A 27,660-nucleotide genomic window follows, 5' to 3' on the forward strand; every position below is an offset into this window, starting at 1 on the left:
TGAGGCCTCCTTTCCCCACTCCCTGCAGTCTTCTGGGACACGTCACAGGTCCAGGACAACTGTGGGACCATTCACAAAGTGCAGCACGGCATGTGCATTGGGCACTCGGCTGAAAAGCTGCAAGTTGAGATGACAGGGACAGCACACCGATGGAAAAACCAGCTGGGGTGAGCACATTGCTGGACCATAGGACAGGTGAGTGTCTGTTTAGACATGACAAGTCGTACTCCATGATTTTCAATGAGTACCGTTCATATCTGTATGACTTCAAGTCGCAACAACTTCAAAGTAGTCCCTGCACTACTTTGGGCAGATTTTAATGCGTTTTGAGGCTTTAGGCATTTTTTTTCTGTAAACTCCCCAGCATGATATCCTATGTATCCATGCACACATAGGCTGCTTTCAGCGTTTTTTGGCTGGAAAAAAATCCCTAAACTAGTGGGTTTTAAGAGGCGTTTTTATGCTGTAAAAATCCTGTAACTGCTAAAAGAAAGTGGTTGTAAAGGCATAAGGTTTTTTACCTTCATGCATTCTATGCATGAAGGTAAAAAACCTGTGTGCAGCAGCCCCCAGACCCCCTATTACTTAACCACTTCCATACCGAGTCATAGTAATATGACGTCGGCATGGTGGTTGTACGGATCCGGGCGGGCGTCATATGACGTCCGCCCGCTCTAGCTGCTACTGCGCGCCCCCGGGGGTGATCGGGGGTGAGGCTCGTCCCTCGGACATAGCCCATCCCTGATCAAGGTAAACAGCCAATAGAAATTGGCTGTTTACCACGTGATCGGCTGTGTCAATCACAGCCGATCACATGAGCGGCTCCAGCACGAGCCGCTCGTTCTCTCTGCAATGCGCGCCCCCGGGGGCGCGCAGAGCAGCGATCGGGGACGAGGCTCGTCCCTCGGACAGAGTCGATCCCCGATCTAGGCTCTTTACCACGTGACCGACTGTGTCCAATCACAGCCGGTCACAAATGTCAACTGAGAACACGGTAACTAGCTGTCACCGTGATCTCCTCCTCACACACTGATCCTGTGTGAGGAAGAGAGTGTGGTAACAATTAGTTACCAAATACAGTGCACCCCAAACACACTGATTGCCCCCCCCCCCCAATTAAGAGCACCTGTCACTAGCCCATCAAAGTACCCGAGTACCTGTCACCAGCCCATCAGGTACTCTGATGACAGGTACTCGGGTACTCTGATGACAGGTACTCGGGTACTCTGATGACAGGTACTCGGGTACTCTGATGACAGGTACTCGGGTACTCTGATGACAGGTACTCGGGTACTCGGATGACAGGTACTCGGGTACTCGGATGACAGGTACTCGGGTACTCGGATGACAGGTACTCTGATGACAGGTACCCGGGTACTCTGATGACAGGTACCCGGGTACTCTGATGACAGGTACTTGGGTACTCTGATGACAGGTACTTGGGTACTCTGATGACAGGTACTCGGGTACTCTGATGACAGGTACTCGGGTACTCTGATGACAGGTACTCGGGTACTCTGATGACGGGTACTCTGATGACAGGTACTTGGGTACTCTGATGACAGGTACTCGTGTACTCTGATGACGGGTACTCGTGTACTCTGATGACGGGTACTCGGGTACTCTGATGACAGGTACTCGGGTACTCTGATGACAGGTACTCGGGTACTTTGAGTACCTGTCAACGGAGTACCCGTCATCAGAGTACCTGAGTACCTGTCACCTACCCATCAGAGTACCCGAGTACCTTCCACCTGCTCATCAGAGTACCTGACGCCTGAAGTACCCGAGTACTTGCCGCCTGCTCATCAGTACCCATCACTACTCATCAGTACTCATCAGTACCCATCACGTATCAGTATCACCTATCAGTATCAGTACTACTCATCAGTACCTATCACCTGCCTGTCACCTGCCCATCAGAGTACCCGAGTACCTGTCACCTGCTCATCAGTACCAGAGTACCTGTCACCTGCCTATCGGAGTACTCGAGTACCTGCCACCTGCTCATCAGTACCAGAGTACCTGTCACCTGCCCAACAAAGTACCCGAGTACCTGTCGCCCTTCATACAGCCACCATGTCTAAGTCCAAAAAGGTTTATATACGTCCTCCGTTTAAACCTAAATACCAGTGTTATGGCAGCAGATAGCTGCCATAACCCTGGTATTTTTTTAAACGGTGGACGGTTGGCTTTCCGATAAGGGTGGTCCCAGCGGCGGATTCGCCGTGGGATCACCCTTCTGGGATGGCGGAAGAGGTGCCCCGCCCCCTCCCGCCGCGTCCGGTCCTTTTCCCCGCTTACCGGACCCGCCGGCAGCGGGGAAAATGATCCGGTCCCGGATCCTCACAGACAGGATGTCGAGTGAGGGCAAGCTTGCCCTCACTTGACTCTATGGTCTTGGAGGACCGGAGCTACGGAAAATGTTGTTGCCTAGAAACCGGTTTGAAGGTCCTTTTTTTTTTTTTTTCACTTTATATAATAATTTTTTTATTTTTTTTTTTTTCTTTCTATCTTTTAGTGTACTTGTGAGATCTGAGGACTTTTTGACCCCAGATCTCACAAAAAAGAGGTCCTGTCGTGCCTTTTTCTATTACAAGTAATGTTTACATTTCTTGTAATAGAAATAAAAATGATCCTTTTTTTTTTTTTTTTTGTTAAACGGTGTAAAAATAAAAAATAATAAATAAAATAAATAGTAAAAAAAAAATTAAAGCACCCTGTCCCCGTTAGCTCGCGCGCAGAAGCGACGCATACGGAAACCCCGCCCACATATGTAAACGGTGTTCAAACCACACATGTGAGGTATCGCCGCGATCGTTAGAGCAAGGGGAATAATTTGAGCCCTAGACCTCCTCTGTAACTCAAGGATGGCAACCTGTAGAAATTTTTAAATTGTCGCCTATGGGGATTTTTAAGTACCAAAGTTTGTCGCCATTCCGTGAGCGTGCGCAATTTTGAAACATGACATGTTGGGTATCTATTTACTCGGCATAACATTATCTTTCACATTATGGAAAAAAATTGGGCTAACTTTACTGGTTTCTTATTTTTTAATTAAAAAAAGTGAATTTTTTCCAAAAAAATTGCGCTTGGAAGACCGCTGCGCAAATACGGTGTGATAAAAAATATTGCAATAATCTCCATTTTAATCTCTAGGGTCACTGCTAAAAAAAAATATATAATGTTTGGGGGTTCTAAGCAGTTTTCTAGCAAAACAACTGATTTTAGCTTGTAAACACCAAATGTCAAAAATAGGCCTAGGCAAGTGGCTAGGATGCATGATGATGCTCCTTGGATGTTAGGCCCCTCTATATGGCTAGGCTGTGAAAAAGTCTCACACATGTGGTATTGCCATACTCAGGAGGAGTGGCAGAATGAATTTTGGGGTGTCATTTTTGCTGTGTACATGCTATGTGTTAGGAATATCCTATAAATTGACAACTTTGTGTAAAAAAAAAAAAAGTTTTCATTTTTTTCCCACATTTTCCAAAAACCTGTGGAAAAAAATGACATGTTCAAATGACCCATAATGCCTCATAGAATATACGTTGGAGTGTTTTCTTTCCAAAATGGGGTCATTTTGTGGACTTTTCCATTGTATTGGTGCTCTAGGGCCTTGAAAAGTGTGATAGGTAGTAAGAAAGTTTTATGTGTATTTATGCTCCTAGAACGCCTGAAGGTGCTTCTTGGACGTGGAGTATCTTTTTGTGGCCAGGCTGTGTAAAAGTCTCACACATGTGGTATCGCCATACTCGGAAGGAGTAGCAGAATGTATTTTTGGGTGTAATTTTTGCTGTGTACATGCTATGTGTTAGAAATAGCTTATAAATTGACAACTTTGTGGGAAAAAAAAGAAAAAAATTTTTTTTTCTTCATTTTCCCAAGAATTGTGGGAAAAAATTACAACTTCAAAAAACCCACCATGCCTCTTACTAAATACCTTGGACTGTCTACTTTACAAAAAGGGGTCATTTGGGCGGTATTTGTACTGTCCTGACATTTCAGGGCCTCAAGAAAGGAGATAGGCAGTCAGTACATCTGGTGTGATCAATTTTCAGTAATTGGTACCATAGCTTCTAGACTCAATAACTTTCACACAGACTAAATAATATACACTAATTTGGGTTAATTTTACCAGAGACATGTAGCAGTATACATTTTGGCCCAAATGTATGAAGAAAAATTAATTTTTTGCAAAATTTTATAATTGAAACTAAAAATCATGAAAAGAAAGCCTTGTTTTGTTTTTTAAAAAACAAACACTAATAAAAATGACAAAAACTGTTTTTTTTATCTACGAATTGCATAGAAAAATAAAATAATTTTTGCAAGATAAAATCACGTTTTGTTTTGTTTTAAAAAAGAATGATCTGGAGCAATGACGATGTTATTGCTGAACAGGCCCATAGCTGTAATGTAAAAACTGTTCTGGTCCATAGGGGGATATGACAGTGCCTAGCCCTGCCACATTGTAAGTTTACAGAAAAATTATACAGGATTTACACTAAGGCTGGCCATACATGTTCAATCCTCTTGTACAATATTCTGTTAGATTTACCAAAAACCATATAATAGGAGTTCAAAAATAAACAACACTTTCAATTGTATCCAATTAGGCAGACGCCTTTGTACTACATAATTGGAGGTAAATCTAAAGAAAATTGTACAGAAAATTGTATAACGCATGGCCGGCCTTAGGCCTTGTTCACACTTGCTCAAAATACTAATGCTAAACAAATGTAGCGTTTTTCTGTGTTTGACGCTTTGGCGAGCATTTAACACGTGTTAAAAACCCTTCCGCAAACACATGAACACACACCAGACACCCGTTTTATTTATTTTTTATTGCGAACGAGGCCTAAAACGCCACAAACACGTGCCAGCATGTTTATGGCGCATTACCACGGACTTGAATGGAAGGAGTTAAGATGCTTCAACACCTTCGAAATTCAACATGTAGCTTCATTTTTGTAGGACAGTGATGCGATACAAACGCTGAAAGTTTTGATAACGTGAACAGCTCTGTGCGCTGTCCATATTATCAACTGCAGACTGCTTTACTAGATGTTTGAGGAGCATTAAAAACGTCCCTCAAATACCTGCTTTTAATGTCAGAGTGAATAGAGCCTAAGTCAGAGTGCAAATCTCCAGAGTATTGGTTATAAATGGAGAAAATTGTACAGCTTTCTCTGAGTTTTGTAATCCCAGATCGTGGTCTGGAGCTTGGCAACTTCAGAGATTTGGGTGGGAATAAGCCCCCAATCCTTTGTCTAGGTCTTCCTGGAGACCTGCAGGTTGTGTCAGTATGCAGGTGTGGTTGCCCATTATAAGCAAGGCATGACCACAGCTCAGGGCTCCCATTTGGAGACAAAGCACTGTCAGGAGAGACGTGTTTTCCTGCCAGGGGGCTGCAGCCCATGTTAGGGTGATTCTTCTCCAACAGGACTGGGAGAGTCGGGACAGCCATTTGAGCATGGGGAGACTGCAAAAGATGAGGTGACTAGTGAGTTCAGGGGACTGGAGGGATTCCGTAGGTCTCAGGAGAAGTGTGAGAACCCAGGGTGTCTGGAGACCCTCACATTGAGAGGCCAGGATGTGGCAGCAAGGGTGCTGCATCTGTTTCGGCTTAGTGAGCCAAGTAGAGTTGGGTGAAAAAAGTCTAAGACACCAAAGTAAAGAGAGCAGTGGTGCTGCTGAAGACAAGAGAAGCTAGGTGACTTAGTATTTACTGTTGACTGTTTCATTGTTGGAAAACCCATATGGAAATCTTTGTTTGAACTTTGCCTTTCCTTTTAGTGGGTCAGAAAGCCATTAGTGCAGGTTCACTCTACGTCGCTCCGACTTAGGGGGCAACCTGTGAAGTCGCGTGCAGCGCGACTTCGGTGCGACTTGCACGGACTTCATAAAATGAATGTCAATGCAAGTCGCCTCCAGGTCGCCCCAAAGTAGAACAGGACCCTTTTTCTAAGTCGGAGCGACTTGTGTCGCTCCTATTAGAACCGGTCCTGTACTACTCAATGGACCGCGACAGTGCACGACTTGCCAGGCTGACCAAGTCGCATGACAAGTCGTATTAGTGTGAACCGGCACTTAGTGTCACTAAAACCAGGAGCCTTCAGTCACTATATCTGGCCTCCCACAGTAGGGATGTAACGATATCAAAATCTCACGGTACGATACAATTTCGATATTGACCTCACGGTACGATATTTATTGCGATATTGTGGAAAAGCTCACGGTGATGTTAAATAGCTCATGATAGTGTTTGTGATGATAATAGCGAAAAAATACCGACATTTATTCTGCTTTTGCCAGTCAACAGGCAATTTATTGTTGTATTTATGGATCCATGACAACATAAAACACTGATCACATAGTGCTTTTAAAGTGCAAGTTGTAGTCAGGAACATCGATATTCTGTATAGTAATATTTGGTTGCATAACTGATTCTTCTGTGCAATGTTCAAGTTAAGAAGCAGCTAGAACAATTGTAAACAAACAATAGGCAAGTCCCTTTAAGTGCAAACAAAGATCAAGTTAAGTCAGGTTTAAACTTAAATAAAATAGTCAGTCAAAAAGCCTTTAAAAAAAAACACTGACCTATCATTTAGCTTAGTTCACGTTTTTCATCAGAAAGGTGAAAATATCTACATTGCAAGAAAAAAAAAAAACAGTAAAAAAAAAAAATCCTTAAACTCTGGTCTATGTAGTTAACAACGATTTGTTCAGTGGGACTGTGTTTATTCCTCTTGCTTTTTGACGGACACCTGTCCTTTTAATATTGTAACCCAACCACGACGATATATCTAGACGACCACGACGATACGATATCGCGATATCGTCAATATCGTTACATCCCTATCCCACAGTACACAGAACATGGAAATGCAATTATTTTACTAAATACAAATTGCTAAATACCCTTTATCAGCAGTATATAGCAGTCTTTTTTAATTCAATCAGTGCCTGGTTAAGTCCTATAGGAGGAGTTTTCATTCCACTCTGGACTGTCCTATGAGGCTGCAGGAACCCTGACCCTCGGTCTGGACAGAGTTGATAGGCCCTGTGCACTTTCCCAAGAAAAAAATAGAACTCTAGCAATACACACCAAACTGACCATGTGCAGAGTGACTCCAAAGCTCTGTTCAATCAGGAAATGGTTTGTAGACAGTGGAAGGAGGGGAGGATCAGAGAAGACAGGGTCACACAGCTTTTTCACACAATTTGGAGGATTAACCCCTTAGATTCCACAGTGAGTATAACAAGCATGCTTTACTGCATATGCAGACTGATTTTACGGTTGTGGGTTTAGTAACACTTTAACCACAGTTCCTGACTTGCATTGGATTTACAACAGACACATCTATCACCCCATATCAGACGGTGTACAAGTGTAAGAGCGGACGTAGATATTTAGTAATGCTGTATGCATATACCATTTTACTGAATGCAATTGCAAAATCATTTTAATTCAGTTTCTCCCCATGACAGTTCCAAAACCGCTTGCCTGGCATTATAAGGCAGATGAAGGAAATGGACTGATTAATCTTTCAAGCATTCAGTCTGTAACAAATAACACATTGTGCTAAACAAGGAAAGCAGAGCAATTTATTCAGGAAATTGAATCAAAAGATAAAGCTATTTTTTTCTGTGAAAACTGCAAATACTTCCATTTATATCACTGCTAAAAGTGCTAAAGACCAGCATTCCCTAAATCAATCTTTTATTCTACTTTTTTTTTTTTTTTTTTTGTTAGATTAGTGAGCTGACCCAGTTTTGATCACAAGTTTATAGCTGGAATACAGTATGTATCCCTAGAATAGAAATGTCACCTTCAGCGCGATTGGATCCAGACTGAAGTCCCACACATCTCCAATGGAGTCATCCAGGGCATTTTCAATCCTGCGAAGCTGAGATGTATATTCCTCCAGAAATTTCCCATAGTTTTTTAACTGGACTTCAGCATGAATTTCTGCATAGAAAAATAAACTTAATTACATTAATCACGGGCACAAAGGAGGCTCCTACGCTATACAACACAAAGACAGTGTTACTCAAGAAAGGAACATTATATAATAAGTTACCTTATATTTAACTGCAACTAATGCAAAGACAATACAGGAGTAAATTTATTTTTTTTTAATTAATATGACATTTGTGGGGATTATTTTTAGAGGGAGACAAAAAAGCTGATTTTCATTTCACTGTGCTTTGTCCACTCCTCCTGGGCTAACCACAATTTATAGAAGCTGGCCATAAGGCATTGCAATCTTGAATAACACAATTAAAATATCATAAAACAGAAAAAAAATATAGAATAAAAAAAAGAATAATAAAATGCAAAAAAAAATTGTGCAACATTAAAAAGGGTTCCCATCCTGTCTGCTCAAACTACTAGACTGTCAGGTTTATTAATAAAAAAACAAAAAACACAAACAAAAAGGTAGAAAAAACATTTTAATTAAACCTATAAAATAGACAACACAGGGATTACTTGCATCGCTGTTAAAAGGAGAGCCTAAAAGTGAAGAGAAATAGCAAGGACTGCTATATAATTAAAGTGATCCTGTCAGGGGTCAACAACAAAAGAACTAAAGCTGGAGAGTGCAAAATCAGGCTCACTTCTATATAGAAACCAATCAGCTTCTAACTTAGCTTGTTCAATTAACCACTTAAGCCCCGGAGGATTTGGCTGCTAAAGGACCAGGGTTTTTTTTGCGATTTTTTACTGCGTGACTTTAACGGACAATTGCGCGGTCGTGCGACGCTGTACCTAAACGAATTTGATGTCCTTTTTTTCCCACAAACAGAGCTTTCTTTTGGTGGTATTTGATCACCTGTGCGATTTTTTGATCACGCGCTATAAACAAAAAAAGAGCGTAAATTTTGCAAAAATAATATTTTTCACATTTTTTTATATGAAATTCCCCAAAAAAAAAAAAGTAAAAATCAAAATTTTTTAACATTTTTCGGCCAATTTGTTTTATGCTACCTATGTTTGGTAAAAAAAAAGTCGCAAAAAGCGTATTTTGATTGGTTTGCGCAAAAGTTATCGCGTTTACTAACAAAGAGAAAGATTTTTGTCATTTTTGGTGTTTTTTTTTTTAACGCGTAATGGCGGCGATCTGCGATTTTTTTTTCGGTACTGCGACATTGCGGCGGACAGATCGGACCCTTGACTGACATTTTTGACACTTTTGGGGGTACCAGTGACATTACTACAGTAATCAGTGCTATACATATGCACTGTTACTGCAAAAATGACACTGGCAGGGAAGGGGTTAACTTTATTGGACAGGGAGGGGTTAAGTGTGTCCTAGGGGCGTGATTCTAACTGTGCAGGGACATTCCTATTGGTGTAAAAGCAAAGATCAACTGTTCTACATAGTAGAACAGACAGATCTTCACTTTTACACAGGGAGAACTGACAGGCAGCTTGTTTACACAAGCCGCTCTGTCTTTCTCCCTTCACAGGAGCGATCGCAGTGTGACTAGCGGACATCGAGTCCGCCGGTCACACGCACTGACTTGTCTGTGAACGAGCCGCGGCGGACGCGCGCCCGCCCGCGATAGGCTCGCAAGTCAGTGACAGGCGAGTGACGTACCGATACGTCACTCTGCCTGGCCGGGGCTGACCGCCGCAGTATATAGTCGTGCGGCGGTCGGCAACTGGTTAAAGAGTAACTCCACATTCATGTGGGAAAAAAAAAATCAGCAAATAAAGAAAAAACAATAAAGCGTATACAATTGCAACAATATTGTAATTGAATTTTATTAAAAATTACCTTTCCTTTTCAATCTGTAGCTGTTGGAATTTTCTGAAAATGCAATACAATATGGCTACCTGGAGCTGTTCTGTACACAGACCAAACCCCAGAAATATATTTTCCTGCTTGTGCGATTGGCTCACCAATTTTCCCCGAAGTCTGCCTAAGATACAAGTCAGATTTCTGGCATCCCCTGCAACAAAAATGTCATTTTTGGTGGGATACTTCCAATAGGAACACATCTAAAGGGATGCAGTCCCAGCAGATTTCCTCATTAGAGCCCTGCAGCTGCACACCTGACTGATAATTATGAAACCACTCCCATTATACCCACTCAGCACAGAGGAACAAAGAATGATTTCTTCAGAATAACAAAAAGGTAGGAATCTGCAACAACGTTTGTTAAAATCCTTGCAATGTACATAGATCACCCAGAGGGGAATTTTTTTTTCTCAACAAAAGTTGAGTTACGCTTTAAGCGTCGGCAAAAAAAAAAACCTGGAAGTTGATTGGTTTCTATGCAGAAGTGAGCCTGATTTTTCACTCTCCAGCTTTAGTAAAAAAAAAAAAAACCCATAGTGTCCTGAAGTACCTAGGAGTCAGCAGGAAGGACCACAGCTGCCAGCAGAGGGTTTGAGTAAAATCTGGTTAATGCCAGTAGACCTGCTATTGAGTGAAGTTTTAGGCCCCATTTACAGCTCGCTCCTGCTACGCGAATTTGACATTGAGATTTGAGCGCTTTTCTGCATGTCGCATAGGGCAGCTCATTCACTTGATTAGGCTGCTCTATGCATGTTTGTCATCTGAAAATAAGTTCCTGCTCCTTTCTGGTCACCAGCTTCAGGCAATTTGTAAAGGTACAGTTTGCCATGCGAACCCGTTATGCAACAATCGCGGCAGAATCGAATTGCGTTTGAGTTGCCATTGAAGGATAATGGCACACAAATGTGCACATTACAATTGCCACACTATTTGGGATCGTGGACAGAATTGCAGCAAATCTGCCCACGATCCCAAATCGCAAGGTGTAAATAGGGTCCTAGCGAATGGGCTTCATCAACAGGTATGTATAAAACTATTGGACTTTTGTAATTTTTCCATCCACTGACAGGGTTACTTAGAGACAAAATTGTCAGTATGCAGGTGTGGTTGCTCATTATAAGCAATTGCAATTAATGTACAGTTACGGACAATGTTACTCACATGTCATTTTACACAAGTCTATTATTCCAGGTTTGATTTCAGGGTCAATAGGACAGAAAATTCTGATTCATTTTTTCTAATTATTAGGAGGTCAAGTCCTATGCTCATACCATTTGGTTTTTCTTCTGATTTAAAGCTTCTATATGCATTTCTCACTTGCTCTCTAAATAACAGTGGTTAAAATTGACCAGTCCGTAACTTCCTGACATATCACAAGTCAGCAAATTCCTAACAGTAAAGTCAGTCATTTTTTTTTTTTTAAATATATAATACAAATAATGTAATATATAATATTTTATAATTAAAAGCAGTCATTGAGCACCACTGAAATAAAACGGCCCAGGCAAATTCTGTCCAAGGGAAGCACAGTGGAGGAACAGTGTTGGTCTTCAGCAGACAGAAATGGCTCGTTTCCACTGAGCGGTACGGTTTGGTTCGGTGCGGTACTCAATTGTTGCCGCTTCCATTGTCACTTTTTTGGGACCCTTTCGTTGGGGTACCAAGCACAATCATACCGTACCAACAGGGTGGAGCTACACTCTGCCGAACGTTGATTGGTTGACCATTGGTTCACCACGCCTATCAAGTGACATTGATCACTACTTACACCTCGCCTACCATGTAAGGGTACTGTTGGCGGTGGAAACGCAAGCCTGATCAAGGTGTACCGTTTCGAACTGTACTGAACGGAACCATACTGCTCAGTGGTAAGGAGGCAAAAGATGCATTTCATTGGCCTTCTCTTCCTCCCCCATGATTGCTCTATTCAAAATAGTATACTGGTAGGTCACAAGGTAAGAAGCAGTAAGTAGACTGAGTTGTTCAAGGCTGTGATGGATTTTTACACGGACAGGTCACAGGATAGGTGGTTAGGACTCATTTCTAGTTGTGGCACTGCAAAAATTATGCCTCCCTCATGTTCAATAGGCAGTACTACCCACTTTACAAGACAATGAATACGCAACACAGTTGCAGTTTTTAGGGATTAAAACAGGCATGAGGAGGCAACTCTTAAGCTAAGTGGTTAGCACTTCCAGCTAGTAGAATTAGGGTCGCCAGTTCGAATCCCAACAATAGCGCTACCTGCCTGGAGTCTGCATGTTCTCCCTGTGCCTGTGAAGGTTTCCTCCAGGTACTCCAAAGACATGCTGAATAGTTTTTTTGGATCCTGTCCAAATTGGCCCTAGTATGTGTATGAATGAATGTGTGTTAGGGACCTTAGATTGTAAGCTCCTCCAGGGCAGGGACTGATGCGAATGTACAATATATATGTAATGTGTAAACTGACGGTGATATATCAGTACCTGTAATAATAATAAGTAAACTTAATGCCTCCGCACCGCCGATCACACATCTTCTGAAAAGTGTTTCACCATGATCATTCTTCAGATGGCTAACACAACTGTAAATGAGCCCTATCCAAGTAACTGTCTTGGGGAGCATGATAGATTTTTACACTGGCCAGTTTAAAGGGGCAACAGAAGACAAAGGTATGTGAACCAAGAACATAGAGCGTAACTCCACTTTTGTTGAGAAAAAAAAAAAAAACATTCCCCTCTGGGTGATCTCTGTACATTACAAGGATTTTAACAAACTTTGTTGGAAATTCCTACCTTTCGTTATTCTGAAGAAATCATTGTTTGTTCCTCTGTGCTGAGTGGGTCAAATTTCAGTGGTTTCATAATTATCTGTCAGCTGTGGCAGCTGCAGGACTTTAATTTACAAATCTGCTGGGCCTGCATCCCTTTAGACGTGTTCCTATTGGAAGTATCTCACCAAAAATGACATTTTTGTTGCAGGGGATGCCTGAAATCTGACTTGTATCTTAGGGAGACTTCTGAGAAAATTGGTGAGCCAATCACACAAGCAGGAAATTATATTTCTGGGATGTGGTCAGTACACATTCTGTGTACAGAACACCTCCAGGTAGCCATATTGTATTGCATTTTCAGAACATTATAACAGCTGCAGATTGAAAAGGAAAGGTAATTTTTATTAACATTCAATTCAGTATGATTTGTCTCACAATTGTATACACTATATTGTTTTTTTCCTCACGAAAGTGGAGTTCAGTATGATTTGTCTCACAATTGTATACACTATATTGTTTTTTTCCCCACGAAAGTGGAGTTACCCTTTAAAGGCTACTTACTGTACAGGCTTCAGGATCTATATACAAGTGCCATTCGTAGGCCAGTATTGCGATCTCAAAAAGAGAATGCTGAGCTAGGAGAATGGCTATAAGATGGCAAAAGAAACCTTCTGAGGGAAAAAAAAAAAAAGGTAGAAAGTGGCATTGCCAGGTGGAGAAGTGATAAATTTGACATGATAATACCTCTTTGTATTACACAAGTGTCATTTTAAAATAAAGTAAAAAGAAAAAAACGATCCTAGGTTTGCTTCCACTACAGGAAAAAAAGAAAAAAATAGGGAAGTTCATTTACAAAAACGAAAGCACTTGATTTCAACTGCCTTTTCCTGAAATGATTCAGCATTTACAGTTTATCAGTTTGTTCCACAGAAAACTCAGCATGAAGCAGTCGTTAAAGCGCGATTTCGTTTCCTAATTATTACTGCATATCCAATGAGCAGCTTTCATTAGCAAAAATAGCTGAAAATGATTCCAAAAATCACATCCCTGGTGGCAGACAGGATATCTTTTTTCAAATCTTTTCTAGATCGCTTTGGCAGAAAAGAACAGATTGTAAAAGCATTTTCTTCAAAGCTCTTCAGGACAAACAATTAGGACCATTGAAACACTGAGGGGGATATATGAGGGATGCCGCTGCTGAACTCCTAGTAAAAATGCTTATTTTCTGGCTGTTAGGGGGATGTCCTGAGTTCAATATTTACTAACACATTTGGAAAAAGTCTGAGAAAAGCTGGAAGTTTTAGTCTGAATAGACCAAGGAAATATTTCAGGACGGCTGCACTTCCAAAAATGGGATTTTTTAACTACCGTAAAATCCATTTCTCTGATGTTGATTGACAGACACAGCCCCTGATTTTCTTAACCATTGGGTTACACCACCAGCTACAGGAGTAGGACACTAGGCAGAAAAAAAAAAAAGTCAGACTACGCCTACGGGGCATTCCCAGGAGGTATACTTCCTCTCTCTGCTATAGGTACTTAGTTTTGTTACAAGCAGTGTCAGAAGAATTACAACTCCACAGAGGGGTGGGTGCTGTGTCCGAGAACTGGATTTTACGGTAAGTCAAAAATCCCATTTTCTCTTTCGCTTATTGACGGACACAGCTCCTGATCTTCTTAACATTTGGAACGTCCCAAAGCAGTGTTAAACATGAGGGGAGGGAACAGCGAAAAATAAATTCCCAAGGCTAACTATAGCCAACCAGGTAGACAAGAGCTCAACCAAAACAACTGGAGCTCACCTGAAAAAAAAAAAAAACACAATACACCCTCAAAGAGGTCCTCTAAACAGCAGCCTGCAAAACCTTGCGGCCAAAAGAAGCATCCGCAGATGCCAACACATCCAATTTTTTAGAACTTGTGAAAGTGCGCAACGACGACCAGATGGCCACCTTGCAAACCTGCGTCACTGATGCCTGATGACGGAAGGCCCAGGAGGCCCTGAGTGCCCGAGTACAGTGCGCCTTCACAGGGAAAGGAGGAACCTGACCCTTGATGGAATAGGCCTGAATCACCGTCTGATCCATCTGGAAATGGTCGCAGAGGAAGCAGACAACCCTTTCCAAGGCCCATCCGTGAATACAAATAGTAAGTCTGACTTCCTAAAAGACTCTGTTGCTGCCAGGTACACCCTAATTGCCCAGATCACATCCAAGGCATGCAAAGCAATTTCCTTCAGATGTTTTGGCCTGGTACATAGGGAAGGCAACACAATGTCTTCATTCAAATGGAAATCAGAGACAACCTTTGGAAGGAGCAAAGGACAGAGGCGAAGAACCACCTTATCTCTGTGAACCACCAAGTAAGGTGAACAAAGGGATAACGCCGCCAATTCAGGCACCCTGTGCACAGAGGTGATAGCCACCAAAAAAGGCCAACTTCTGGGACAGCATAAGCAGGGGAATCTCCTGAAGATTCTCAAAAGGAGGCTTCTGGTGGACTGAGCACCAAATTGAGGCCCCAAGGCGGCAATGGAAACCGCACTGGGGGAGCCAAGTGCCGAACTCCCTGAAGAAAGGTACGCACCAGGGAGTTTGTGACCAAGGGCCGTTGAAAGAATACCGCCAGGGCTGATATCTTGCCCTTGATCGTACTCAAAAAAGAGCGAGGATGAACCCCAAGAGCCTCACACCACACGATGTACGTCTTCCACGTACGATGACGTCGTAGTGACGAAACGCGTAGGGTGTCCAGCTACGTCACTTCCGGTTGCAGTGGTTCCAGCCCGTGGAACGCGGAAGCAACCCAGGCTACCGGATCCTGCACGCTGACTGTGAACTTCCTCAACTGTGAGTGGATATGTTTTTGCCTTGTATAGTCTAACTGTACTATGCAATGGGAGATGTTTTATGCTTGTAGCGCTACGCATCAACTGCCAGTGATCAGATTGGAAACAGATTGATTTGAAGCTCACAGACAGTGTGCACATCACCATACAAAGAGGGATCAAGACCTTAGGTGCAATCCGGTCTACAAGCAGTGTGTGCGGTAAGTGCTTCTACCTAGTGGGGGCCACGGGTATTAGCACTAACATTCACCAGCACGCCGCAATCCATGAGCACACGTTCCCCATAGTGTCACTGGCACAACCTGTTACTCATTATAAATAAAAAGCTTCACTTGTTCTTTTGAATTTTTATTGAAGCACCTACTATTGTTTACATTCACATTGATTCCCCAGCACGTTGGCACTTTATAGCACGATTGATATAGGTCTCTGGCCCCATGCAAGACCATATCTAGTCATTTATTTTGCAGCACTGAGCCCTTTTTAGGTCAACTGACCTATGATACACTTTTATTGCATTTATTAAGCACATATATGGTTTAAGGTTTTTTCCTGTGCAGTGTGGTAGCGCCAGATATACCAGCACATTTTACACCTTCTATATATTCACTACCTCAGGAGGTAGGCTGGTGGCAGCTTTTAAACCACTTATATATTTTATTAAAAAATCTAGGGAAACTCCATAGCACTGGTATTATTACTCCCCTTTTTTACTTAAAGGCCAGGGACTCTTCAACCAGAATCATGGTTGCCATGTTCAATATGGAGACCGGAGGGTCCACCACCGGAGGAACAGTCCATTTTTAAGAGAGGACTCCTCATAGGGGTACCGCATAGCAAATCGTTTAGGGACCACAAGGGGAAGTTTTGGTTATTCCCACTTTTTTGCGATAATTCTGTCAAAACAGGAAGGGAAAGGAAACGCCTTTGCCGCTCTGGATGGCTTGGGAGTGCCAAAGGACTTCAGGACCGCCATCAGTACATCAATGGATGGTCGAGACCCGGAGGGCCCCGCAGTCTCAGAGAGGGGATCAGGTGGGTAAATGTGCTCCAAAGACTCCATAAGTCACAGGGGGACGCCACAAAAAAAAGGTGCAAAAAAACACTGCTAAGAGACACCCCCATCGCTCGCTCCAGCAGCACCACCCGGTCGCCAGTAACCGGGCAATCGATCCTCAGCAGAGAGGGAGAGGACTCCCCCAGACTCACCACCCAGTAGAAACAGGCACCTGCAGCCACCAAGATAATCTCCACTCCATGTGCAGCGATCAGGAAGTGAAATATCCAGGAGTCAGCACCAGGGGATGAGGAGGGGCTCCCATTCTCGAAATCACCGCCCACGGGCTCCGCTATCATGGCCGCCGCTATTTTCAATGGCAAACCAACACAAAATGGCCGCCGGACTACACAAACATGGCCGTCCTGCATTGAGCACTCAGGCTACAAGAAAATGGTGGCACCAAGAGGCTCCTAGGAGGGATCCCTAGGCATCAGAAAACGGTACAGGCAGAAAGGGGGGGCCCCTGGCAGGAGGCCCCACCAGGTAAAGGCCCTCCCCAGTCGTCGGCGGCAGCCCCCCCCCCCCGCCACTCACCAGCACAGCATCTTGCCCCCACACCAGGAGGTGGACCAGGGCACCCCACAGCCCCAGCGTAAGTGAACGAGGGGGGGCAGCGGAAGGGGGGCGAGATAACCCACAGGGACCATCAGACCGATGAAGGGGGTAACTAACGGGAAGAAGGGGAACCCAGGGGTCTTACCGTCCCATGGAGGGGCCCATGTACACCCCAAAACCCTCCCAGGGGAGAGGGGGGACAGTTATGTACCATACCAGGAACCAGGCAGGCACCGCTCCAGACAGAACCTCCTCTCCATCTAATATAGGGGGGCTGTCGGCCAGGAGAAATGCAGAGACCCGGTCGTATGCGACCTCGCGAGGCGTTTAACTCACAGGCCAGCCTCTGTACAGTGGGGCTATGTCGTGGCAGACCTAGCGCGAAGCTGAGGTCTGCGTGCGCTCACTGGCCAGACTGCTGTGTGCGCTCACTGGCCAGACTGGGCTGACCACTGGCTCTAGATTATCCAGCCCGTCGCCCAGTCTGGCAGTTGATTGTAGCTCTCATAGGTAAAAAAGAGAAAAAAAATCTATTTAAAAAGAAAAAATTGCCAGGACCAGAGATCCCAGCAAGGAACTAGGTCCTTACTTTTGACTCGGCAGAAAAAAAACCTGGTTGGCTATAGTTAGCCTTGGGAATTTATTTTTCGCTGTACCCACCCATCATGTTTAACACTGTTTTGGGACGTCCCAATGGTTAAGAAGATCAGGAGCTGTGTCCGTCAATGAGCGAAAGAGAAAATGTGATTTTTGATTTACCGTAAAATCCATTTCTCTGATGTTCGTTGACAAACACAGCACCCACCCCTCTGGGGAGCTGTAATTCTTCTGACACTACTTGTAACAAAACTGAGTACCTATAGCAGAGAGAGGGAGTATATCCCCTGGGACTGCCTATAGGCGTAGCCAGACTTTTTTTCTGCCTAGTGTCCTACTCCAGTAGGGGGCAGAATAACCCAATGGTTAAGAAGATCAGGAGCTGTGTATGAGAGAAAATAATTTTATTGAAGCTTCATAAGACAAGTAGACAGATGGAGCAGGGGAAAAAAAAGAGGTAGACGCGTTTCGCGCAAATGTTAGCGCTTAGTCATTACCTACTGGAACTAGTCACCAAATTCACCTATATACAGCTCTAATATGTCATCATTAGGTTACAGGTGATCTAACCAATTAAAAATAGTACTCAGCTGGTACCACAAAGAAAACCCGGCTGCAAATCATGGTACATACACTCAAATCTTATGTGAAGAGTCCTGTCCAGATACACTGCCAGAAAGGATACACCAATTGAACTCGGTGCAAACTCGACACATCATTCAATTATTATGGACACATTAGAGCTGTATATAGGTGAATTTGGTGACTAGTTCCAATAGGTAATGACTAAGCGCTAACATTTGAGCGAAACTCTTTGTCCTCTACTCCATGTGTCAACCACTTGTCATATAAAGCGTCAATAAAAGGATTTTTGGAAGTGCAGCCGTCCAGAATTATTTCCCGCTGCCTAGCGTGCTTGCCCCCAGGACCACTTCCACGAACCGACGTACCCATACGTCGATTCCCGTAGTCGACTTGGCCTGCCGCAGTATATTTGGACAGTGAAAGAAAAAGCACACTGATGAGCTCATATCTGTCACTTTGTCCTCTCCTCCTATCATCATGCTTCTTGTCATCACTTACACTGATTGGCTCCTTGTGCTGCATCTTCCTCTCACTTTTTAGCCCTGCTGTACAGGCATAGCAAGGGGCTAATATCAGGTCACATTCAGGGACTTGCACTGCTTGTATTTAAAATATACATTAACAATGTATTTATATTAATAGAGCTGCATTCATTGTGTGTTTTATCTGCCTAGAGCTCAGCTTTAGCCTCAGTTCACACTACCAAAACGACACGACAGGTCGCGCCACGTTAATGGCAATGGAACTGTTCCAATTGGTGCGACTCAAGTCACTAAAACTTAGAAAAAGGTTCCTGCACAACTTTGGGGTGACTTCAAAAAGACTTGCTTTGACTTCTGTTAAAGAAGTCGTATGCAAGTCGCAATGAAGTTGCGCAGGGATGTCGGCTTCAAAGCAGCGCTGGTGTGAACCTGCACTTAAAGAAAAAAAAAAAGTTGCTACATTGAAATAACTGGGCACTTTTTTGAGTTTGTGACAGGCTTGTGCTTAGGCTTTAAAGAGGAAGTAAACTCTCCCCCTCAAATGCTCCTTCTTACAAAATCCAGTCTGATAAAGCTCTCCATAACATTCTGCAATATTATTTCCCCCCCTAAGGATTTTTCTTACATTTTTCCCAGTTTATTTGAAATTCCTGCTTCCTGGCAGCAGACAGCGCCATCTTAGCTGCTGTCTTCCGAGTCTGAAGAGCAGTTTACTTCCGCCCTTTCTGTTTGTCCCTGATGTAACTCCGCACATGCTCAGTAATGTTGTAGCCAAGCCTCCTTTTTTATTCCCGATTACTACAGCAATCATGTCCCACATATTTAAGCATAGAGAGGTAAGCAGGCATTTCAAATCATATTTATTGATTGTTTAATGTGTTTTTGACACAATCTACATGATGCAGCTGCTCCTGTGTTCCATGCAATGTGCTGATGTTTACACCCCCTGTGACGTTGCAAGTCACATGGGGTGTTTCAGGAAACTTGTGAACAGCACTGGGATCTCTCGGGATCTCTCAGGATCTCAGATCAGTGCCGTAGAAAGGAGATGCATTTAGATGAATGGAATGAGCGTGCCGTGAATCGAGCGAAATGTGCGCATGCGTCGGTGACGTCATGAAAATGAAAAGTGCAGATTACAGCTGAACTAAGCAGGTTAGAGTTGATTTATACACAGCAATTTGTACAGTGTGTTTTACTGATTTTAATGGGGAAAATTTATCTGAGAGAGTTTACAACCTCTTTAAGCATATGCTTAAAGCCTAAGCATAGCAACAATGGGGTTGTCAGTCCAATCACACAGCAGGTCCAAGTCTTCTCTTCTTTTAATGTCCTGCTTGAGTGGTCATATCAGTACCTGTCTAAAGTGGACACTTTCTAGTTGATTTCCAAAAGCATGGCTATCTCAGGATCCAGAAGCCCAATCAGTGGTTCCCCCACCTGTAACTGGTAAGAGATCTGGAGGGGGGGACTTCGAGAACTATACGGCTTCCTAAGGCAAGGAGAAAAAATGCATAGTAGCATAGGTTACAGAGGGAGGGAGGGATGCTAAAAATTCTACTTCTATGCCAGGACCAAAGATCCCAGCAAGGAACTAGGTCCTTACTCCTGACTAGGAAGATTAAAACTGGCATCCTATGCAGGAAGAGAGAGGGTGTACACTCCGGGATTGCCCATAGGCGTAGCCAGAACTTTTTATGCCCAGTGTCCTACTCCTGTAGGGGGCAGTATTACCCTACTGATATAAATCAGAGAGAACTGTGTCTGTCAATGAACGATAGAGAAAAGAAAATAGTCTTAGCCCTGAATGGGGCTTGAAAGCACCTGTGCAATGAAAAAGAACCTGTTGGTGTTACATGAGGACTGATGGGAACCACTGCGATAGAGCACGCTACCCTTTTTATATTAATTCCTGAACTTCATTCCTAGAAACAACAAAGTGTATTACTATAAATGTTTAAAGAGCTGTCACAGCTGTTCACCAAGGGCTGATTCACACAGGAGCGCAGTTCATTTTCCTGTGCATTCCCCTACAGTGCAATTTGGCAGCCCATTATTTGAATAGGCTGCAAATTGCACTGGACCGCAAAAAAAAAAATAGTGTATGCACTACTTTTGAAAAACTTGCCACACCAAACCACATGGTACTGCAGTATTATGCGATCTTGTGCCCACAAACGCACTGCATTTGCCATCTGCGTTTAGGGTGTTGTTCCCAATGTATTGGCACCTGCAGTAGATGGCAAAGGCAGTGCGCTTGGAACATGGTGTGTGAAACGCGCCTTTCCTGTACTGCGTTCTGGTGTGGACCGGACCTAAAATGTACAATCTGTGATTTCTACAATGTGATCTGTGGTCTACTGCTTCTCTAAGGCCCCTTTCACACTAGCAGACCGATCAGGTTCACCTGTCCATTTTTCGAGAGGACACTCCAGTCTTCTATATGCAGCAGCAGGTGTCAACAGACATGTGCCAACGTCCAATACAATCCTATCTCCAAAAAACAGATGAATGGGGATCAGATTAGATGGCAGTCGGGTGTAAACGGACAGGCAGTCTGTTTACATCTGTTTGCCCATAGAGGAGAGCAGTCGGTGTCTGTGTCCACTCAAAAAACACTCAATGAATTAAGCTCCATAAGCAAAGCAGGACATAATTCACATAAAGAAAGCCTTGTTTGTCCTTAACCACTTCTGGACCAGAAGGATTTGCCCCCTTAATGACCAGTCCATTTTTTGCGATTCGGCACTGCTTTATTTTTATTGCGCCGTCTTGTGACGCTGTACCTAAATAAAATTGATGTCCTTTTTTCCCCAAAAATACTGCTTTCTTTTGGTGGTATTTAATCACCTGTGCAATTTTTTATTTTTTGCGCTATATACAAAAAGAAAAAAAAAAAAGGAGCGACAATTCTGGAAAAAAGAAAATATATATTTTTCACATTCTGCTATATAACATTCCCTAAAAAAAAATTAAAAATCACATTTTTTCATCCTTTTCGGCCAAATTGTATTCTGCTACATGTTTTTGGAAAAAAAAAATCAAAAATCGCAATAAGTGTATTTTGATTGGTTTGCGCAAAAGTTATCGCGTCTACAAACTAGGGGAAAGATTTATGTAATTTTTATTTATTTATTTTGAACTAGTAATTGTGGCGATCTGTGATTTTTACATTGCAACTTTGACATTGCGGTGGACAGATCGGACCCCTAACTGACATTTTTGACAATTTTGGGGGGACCAGTGACATTACTACAGTAATCAGTGCTAAAAATATGCACTGTTACTGTACTAATGACACTGGCAATGAAGGGGTTAACCCAGTGGTGATCAAAGTGTGAGACTAGGGGAGTGATTTTTAACTGTATAGGGGAGGGACTTGTGAAATGAACACAGAGATCTATGATCCTATATAGGAGGATCACAGGTGCTCTGTGATCATTTCAGAGAGAACAACGGTCTGCTGTGTTTACAAAAGCTGACCGTTGTCCTCTCTCAGCGGGTGCCCGGTGGCAATCAGTGCCGCCGGTCCCATGGATCATCATCCCCGCTGCCTAGCACGCTCTCTCCCGCGAACCAACGTACCCATGCGTCAATTCATGCAGTTGGGCCATATCTGCGGCGGGCGGTTGGCAAGTGGTTAAAAGAGTTGTAAAGCCAGAAAGTTTTCTTTTTTCTTAATGCATTAAGATAAAAACCTTCCGGGTGTAGCAGCCTCCCCAGCACCTCCTAAAATTTACCTGAACTCCTTCTCTCTCTAAAGATGTCCATGAGTCCCTCGGCCGTCTCTCTCAACTGATTGGCGGCGACACAGCGTGGCGCAATTGGCTCCCGCGGCTGTCAAAGTCAGTTAGCCAATCAGGATAGGGAGGGGGTGGGGCCGAACAGCAGCTCTGTGTCTGAATGGAATCACAGAGCTGCAGCTGGGTTTGGGTGCCCCCATAGCAAGCTGCTCACTGTGGGGGCACTCAATGGGAAGGAGGGGACAGAAGCAGCAATGAGGGACCCTAGAAGAGGGGGATCTGGGCTGCCCTGTGCAAAACCAACTGCACAGAGGAGGTAAGTATATGTTTGGTATTAAAAAAAAAAAAAGAAGAGACTTTACAATAACTTTAAAAAAACAATATATGTATTACTTTGTCAACTTAAGTAATGACAAAATGATTGCTGAATAAACAGGCTCATAGCAGAAATTTGAAAATTACTCTAGTCCATAAGGGGTGAATAGGCGTGAAAGCTGAAGTAGATACTTGTGAACTTTCCCAGGTCCGAAATAAATAATAATGCTCTTTCTTTGTCCGCTGGTGATAATGCAGATGCAGTGAAGCTGTAAACATGGCCTGGGCCTGCGGTAACAGCTTTCAAAGCATAGGAAAGAAAATACAGTGATAGCAGGATGTATATGTAGCAAAGCTGCTTTTTTTCTGGATATAAGAGAACATTAAACATGCATACATGTATTGTTTTCTTAAACAAATGAGGACATTATCAAGAAAATGTTATGCAAGTTTTTATGGAGTACTATAACAAAGTACAAACATGGCTGATGAACCTGCACATAGCTTGCAAAGATAACAATCTGACAAAAAGCAGCTATGAGAAATGTAATGTCTGTTTTAATCAACAAGAAAGACTTGTGAGCCAAGTCATCCATGCTCATGACTCTTGGTGACCCCAAGCTTCAGGAATAAGGCCTTTATGTTTCTGTATTCTGCCTCTGGGATAAGAAAGAATATCATAGATAAAGGAATGCAGGATGAAGACAGCCATCCTTAAGAGGGTCTAGAATGGCAAATAAGCATTTGCTTTACAAAGAAGTTTCTTTGATAGGCTTACAGATTGCTGCCGTGCCCATTCATTAATTCAACTCAAGTTCATCTAAGAGGCATGGAGCATCTAAATTCATTCAGTGTGACTTCTATTCATAGGAGAGAACAGCTGCCTCAATCAAAGTATGGGAAAGCTCAAAGCCTCTTCCACCATCACATTTCTTCATGTTTTTAAAGAAACCGGACGGTTTCAAATTAGACATCAAAAAATAGCTGTTTTCTGTATACCAAATGTACAGGGTTTATTTGAGTAGGAATATGAAACAAATCATTATGCACAATCTTGCGATTACTGACAATTAATCCAGTAAAAACAAAGGGGGCAACGGTTAGCCAGCGACCTCTGACAGGAGGCCAACGGTTAGCCAGCGACCGCTGACAGGAGGCCAACGGTTAGCCAGCGACCGCTGACAGGAGGCCAACGGTTAGCCAGCGACCGCTGACAGGAGGCCAACGGTTAGCCAGCGACCGCAGACAGGAGGCCAACGGTTAGCCAGCGACCGCAGACAGGAGGCAACGGTTAGCCAGCGACCGCAGACAGGAGGCAACGGTTAGCCAGCGACCGCAGACAGGAGGCCAACGGTTAGCCAGCGACCGCAGACAGGAGGCAACGGTTAGCCAGCGACCGCAGACAGGAGGCAACGGTTAGCCAGCGACCGCTGACAGGAGGCAAACGGTTAGCCAGCGACCGCAGACAGGAGGCAACGGTTAGCCAGCGACCGCAGACAGGGGGCCAACGGTTAGCCAGCGACCGCTGACAGGGGGCCAACGGTTAGCCAGCAACCTCTGACAGGAGGCCAACGGTTAGCCAGCGACCGCTGACAGGGGGCCAACGGTTAGCCAGCGACCGCTGACAGGGGGCCAACGGTTAGCCAGCGACCGCTGACAGGGGGCCAACGGTTAGCCAGCAACCTCTGACAGGAGGCCAACGGTTAGCCAGCGACCGCTGACAGGGGGCCAACAGTTAGCCAGCGACCGCTGACAGGGGGCCAACGGTTAGCCAGCAACCTCTGACAGGAGGCCAACGGTTAGCCAGCAACCGCTGACAGGGGGCCAACGGTTAGCCAGCGACCTCTGACAGGAGGCAAACGGTTAGCCAGCGACCTCTGACAGGAGGCAAACGGTTAGCCAGCAACCGCTGACAGGAGGCCAACGGTTAGCCAGCGACCTCTGACAGGAGGCCAACGGTTAGCCAGCGACCTCTGACAGGAGGCCAACGGTTAGCCAGCGACCTCTGACAGGAGGCCAACGGTTAGCCAGCAACCGCTGACAGGGGGCCAACGGTTAGCCAGCGACCTCTGACAGGAGGCAAACGGTTAGCCAGCGACCTCTGACAGGAGGCCAACGGTTAGCCAGCAACCGCTGACAGGAGGCCAACGGTTAGCCAGCAACCGCTGACAGGGGGCCAACGGTTAGCCAGCGACCTCTGACAGGAGGCAAACGGTTAGCCAGCGACCTCTGACAGGAGGCCAACGGTTAGCCAGCGACCTCTGACAGGAGGCCAACGGTTAGCCAGCGACCTCTGACAGGAGGCCAACGGTTAGCCAGCGACCTCTGACAGGAGGCCAACGGTTAGCCAGCGACCTCTGACAGGAGGCAACGGTTAGCCAGCGACCGCTAACAAGAGGCAACGATTAGCCAGCGACCGCTAACAAGAGGCAACGATTAGTTAGCGACCGCAGACAGGAGGCAATGGTTAGCCAGCGACCGCTGAGAGGAGGCAACAATTAGTTAGCGACCGCTGACAAGAGACAACAATTAGTTAGCGACCGCTGAGAGGAGGCAACAATTAGTTAGCGACCGCTGACAAGAGACAACAATTAGTTAGGGACAGCTGACAAGAGACAACAATTAGTTAGCGACCGCTGACAAGAGACAACAATTAGTTAGCGACCGCTGACAAGAGACAACAATTAGTTAGCGACCGCTGACAAGAGACAACAATTAGTTAGCGACTGCTGAGAGGAGGCAACAATTAGTTAGCGACCGCTGACAAGAGACAACAATTAGTTAGCGACCGCTGACAAGAGACAACAATTAGTTAGCGACCGCTGACAAGAGACAACAATTAGTTAGCGACCGCTGACAAGAGACAACAATTAGCTATCGACCGCTGACAAGAGACAACAATTAGTTAGCGACCGCTGACAAGAGACAACAATTAGTTAGTGACCGCTGACAAGAGACAACAATTAGTTAGTGACCGCTGACAAGAGACAACAATTAGTTAGTGACCGCTGACAGGAGACAAGCATTGGGTAGAAGGATACAGTAGCCACTGACCAGTGACATGGATAATGATTAGTTAGCGACCGCTGACAGGAGGCAACGATTAGTTAGCGTCCGCTGACAGGAGGCAACGATTAGTTAGTGACTGCTGACAGGAGACAACGATTAGTTAGTGACTGCTGACAGGAGACAACGATTAGTTAGTGACTGCTGACAGGAGACAACGATTAGTTAGCGTCCGCTGACAGGAGGCAACGATTAGTTAGTGACTGCTGACAGGAGACAACGATTAGTTAGTGACCGCTGACAGGAGACAACGATTAGTTAGTGACCGCTGACAGGAGACAATGATTAGTTAGTGACCGCTGACAGGAGGCAACGATTAGTTAGTGACCGCTGACAGGAGACAACGATTAGTTAGTGACCGCTGACAGGAGACAACAATTAGTGACCGCTGACAGGAGACAAGCATTGGGTAGAAGGATACAGTAGCCACTGACCAGTGACATGCAATAGTGATTAGTTAGTGACCGCTGACCGGAGGCAAAGATTAGTTAGTGACTGCTGACCAGAGGCAAGCATTGGGTAGAAGCATACAGTGAGTAGTCACTGACCAGTGACAGGAGATAACGATTAGTTAGTGACTGCTGACCAGAGGCAAGCATTGGGTAGAAGCATACAGTGAGTAGTCACTGACCAGTGACAGGAGATAACGATTAGTTAGTGACTGCTGACCGGAGGCAAGCATTGGGTAGAAGCATACAGTAGAAACTGACCAGTGATATTAAGGCAAGCATTATGTAATGGGTACATTAGGCACTGACTGGTGACATAAGCCAAGCATTAAATAGAAGTATACAGTAGGCTTTGATTGGCAATGTGAGGCAAGTATTAGGTAGTTGGTAGAGTTGGCACTGGCTAGAGACATGAGAAGCGTTAGTTATTGGCATTTCTCTGACAGTAAACAATAACATGAAGAAAGCATTAGATATGGGAATGATGTGGGCAGTGCTCAGTGACATAGGAAATCATTGGATACTGGCATAGAGTGAATATTGTAAAGTGACATTAGGAAAGTCATACACATCATCAGGCACTGGGCAATGCCCAGTGTACATAAGATAATGATGCCCTGGTGTCACACAGTTGGCACTGGCTAAAGATCAGACAAGCATTAGACATTGGCATGCAGTGGGCACTAACATGTCACATCCAGCCGGCATTGGTCATCTGCAGTAGCCATGGACCAGTGACATTACATTGGCATGCAGTGGGCAGTATACAGAAGATAGTGGCATGCATGGCACAGACATCAGAGAGTGATGATAGAGAAGAGGAGCCCCGTGTGATGTGTGCCTAGCGGTATGAGCCCATATGACAGGTATTGGCAAGTGTCATGACCTGGGTATCAGTCAGGGTAATGAGGTCGGCTCCTGTGTGTATACAGGAAATGACAAGTCTTACTCTGCGAGCCGTCATCGAAGCGATCAAACTCCCAGTCCGGGGACAGGCTCTCAGTAGTCGCCGCCATCACCGTCCTATCCAGGGATGACCACCAGCCCCGCCTGCCTCCTTTCCCCGTGACACCCGGGAGCACGTGACTTCCTGCTGGAGTACGCCCCTAGCCTGAGGAAGGCGGGGACAGTGCACACCGGCGGCCATTGTTACTGTGGGCAATGCTGCTAGCATTGTTAGGGAATGGTTGTAATGGTAGTGATTATTACTGAAACGCCAAATACATCGTTGGGATATCCCTTTCGGCATCCTACTATTTACTTAGTGGTGTGCCATGTATGAGATTTGCCTTTACTTCCTGTCCCATAGCCAAAACAGGAAGTGAGAGGAAATCCTTCCAAGTTTAGGGAAATCCCTGGTTGTCACCAAAACTAATGCATAGCTCCCAACTGTCCC

The 27,660-nt window shown here is 44.4% G+C and overlaps 1 protein-coding gene across 1 annotated transcript in view; it reads right to left on the bottom strand.

Moving 5' to 3' along the window:
- WASHC4 (WASH complex subunit 4) overlaps nt 1-27,341 on the bottom strand; it is a 121,684-nt gene extending 94,343 nt beyond the window's left edge. The window contains exons 1-2 of the mRNA XM_082253112.1: nt 27,214-27,341; nt 7,836-7,975 (exon numbers count right to left, since the gene is read on the bottom strand). Coding sequence (XP_082109238.1) covers nt 7,836-7,975; nt 27,214-27,280 — 207 coding nt within the window. The 5' untranslated portion in view covers nt 27,281-27,341. The remainder of the gene's footprint in view (nt 1-7,835; nt 7,976-27,213) is intronic.
- Nucleotides 27,342-27,660: the final 319 nt, after the last annotated feature.

Source organism: Pelophylax lessonae (assembly GCF_965119305.1).
Source record: "Pelophylax lessonae genome assembly, chromosome: 4".
NCBI classification, from domain to species: Eukaryota; Metazoa; Chordata; class Amphibia; order Anura; family Ranidae; genus Pelophylax; species Pelophylax lessonae.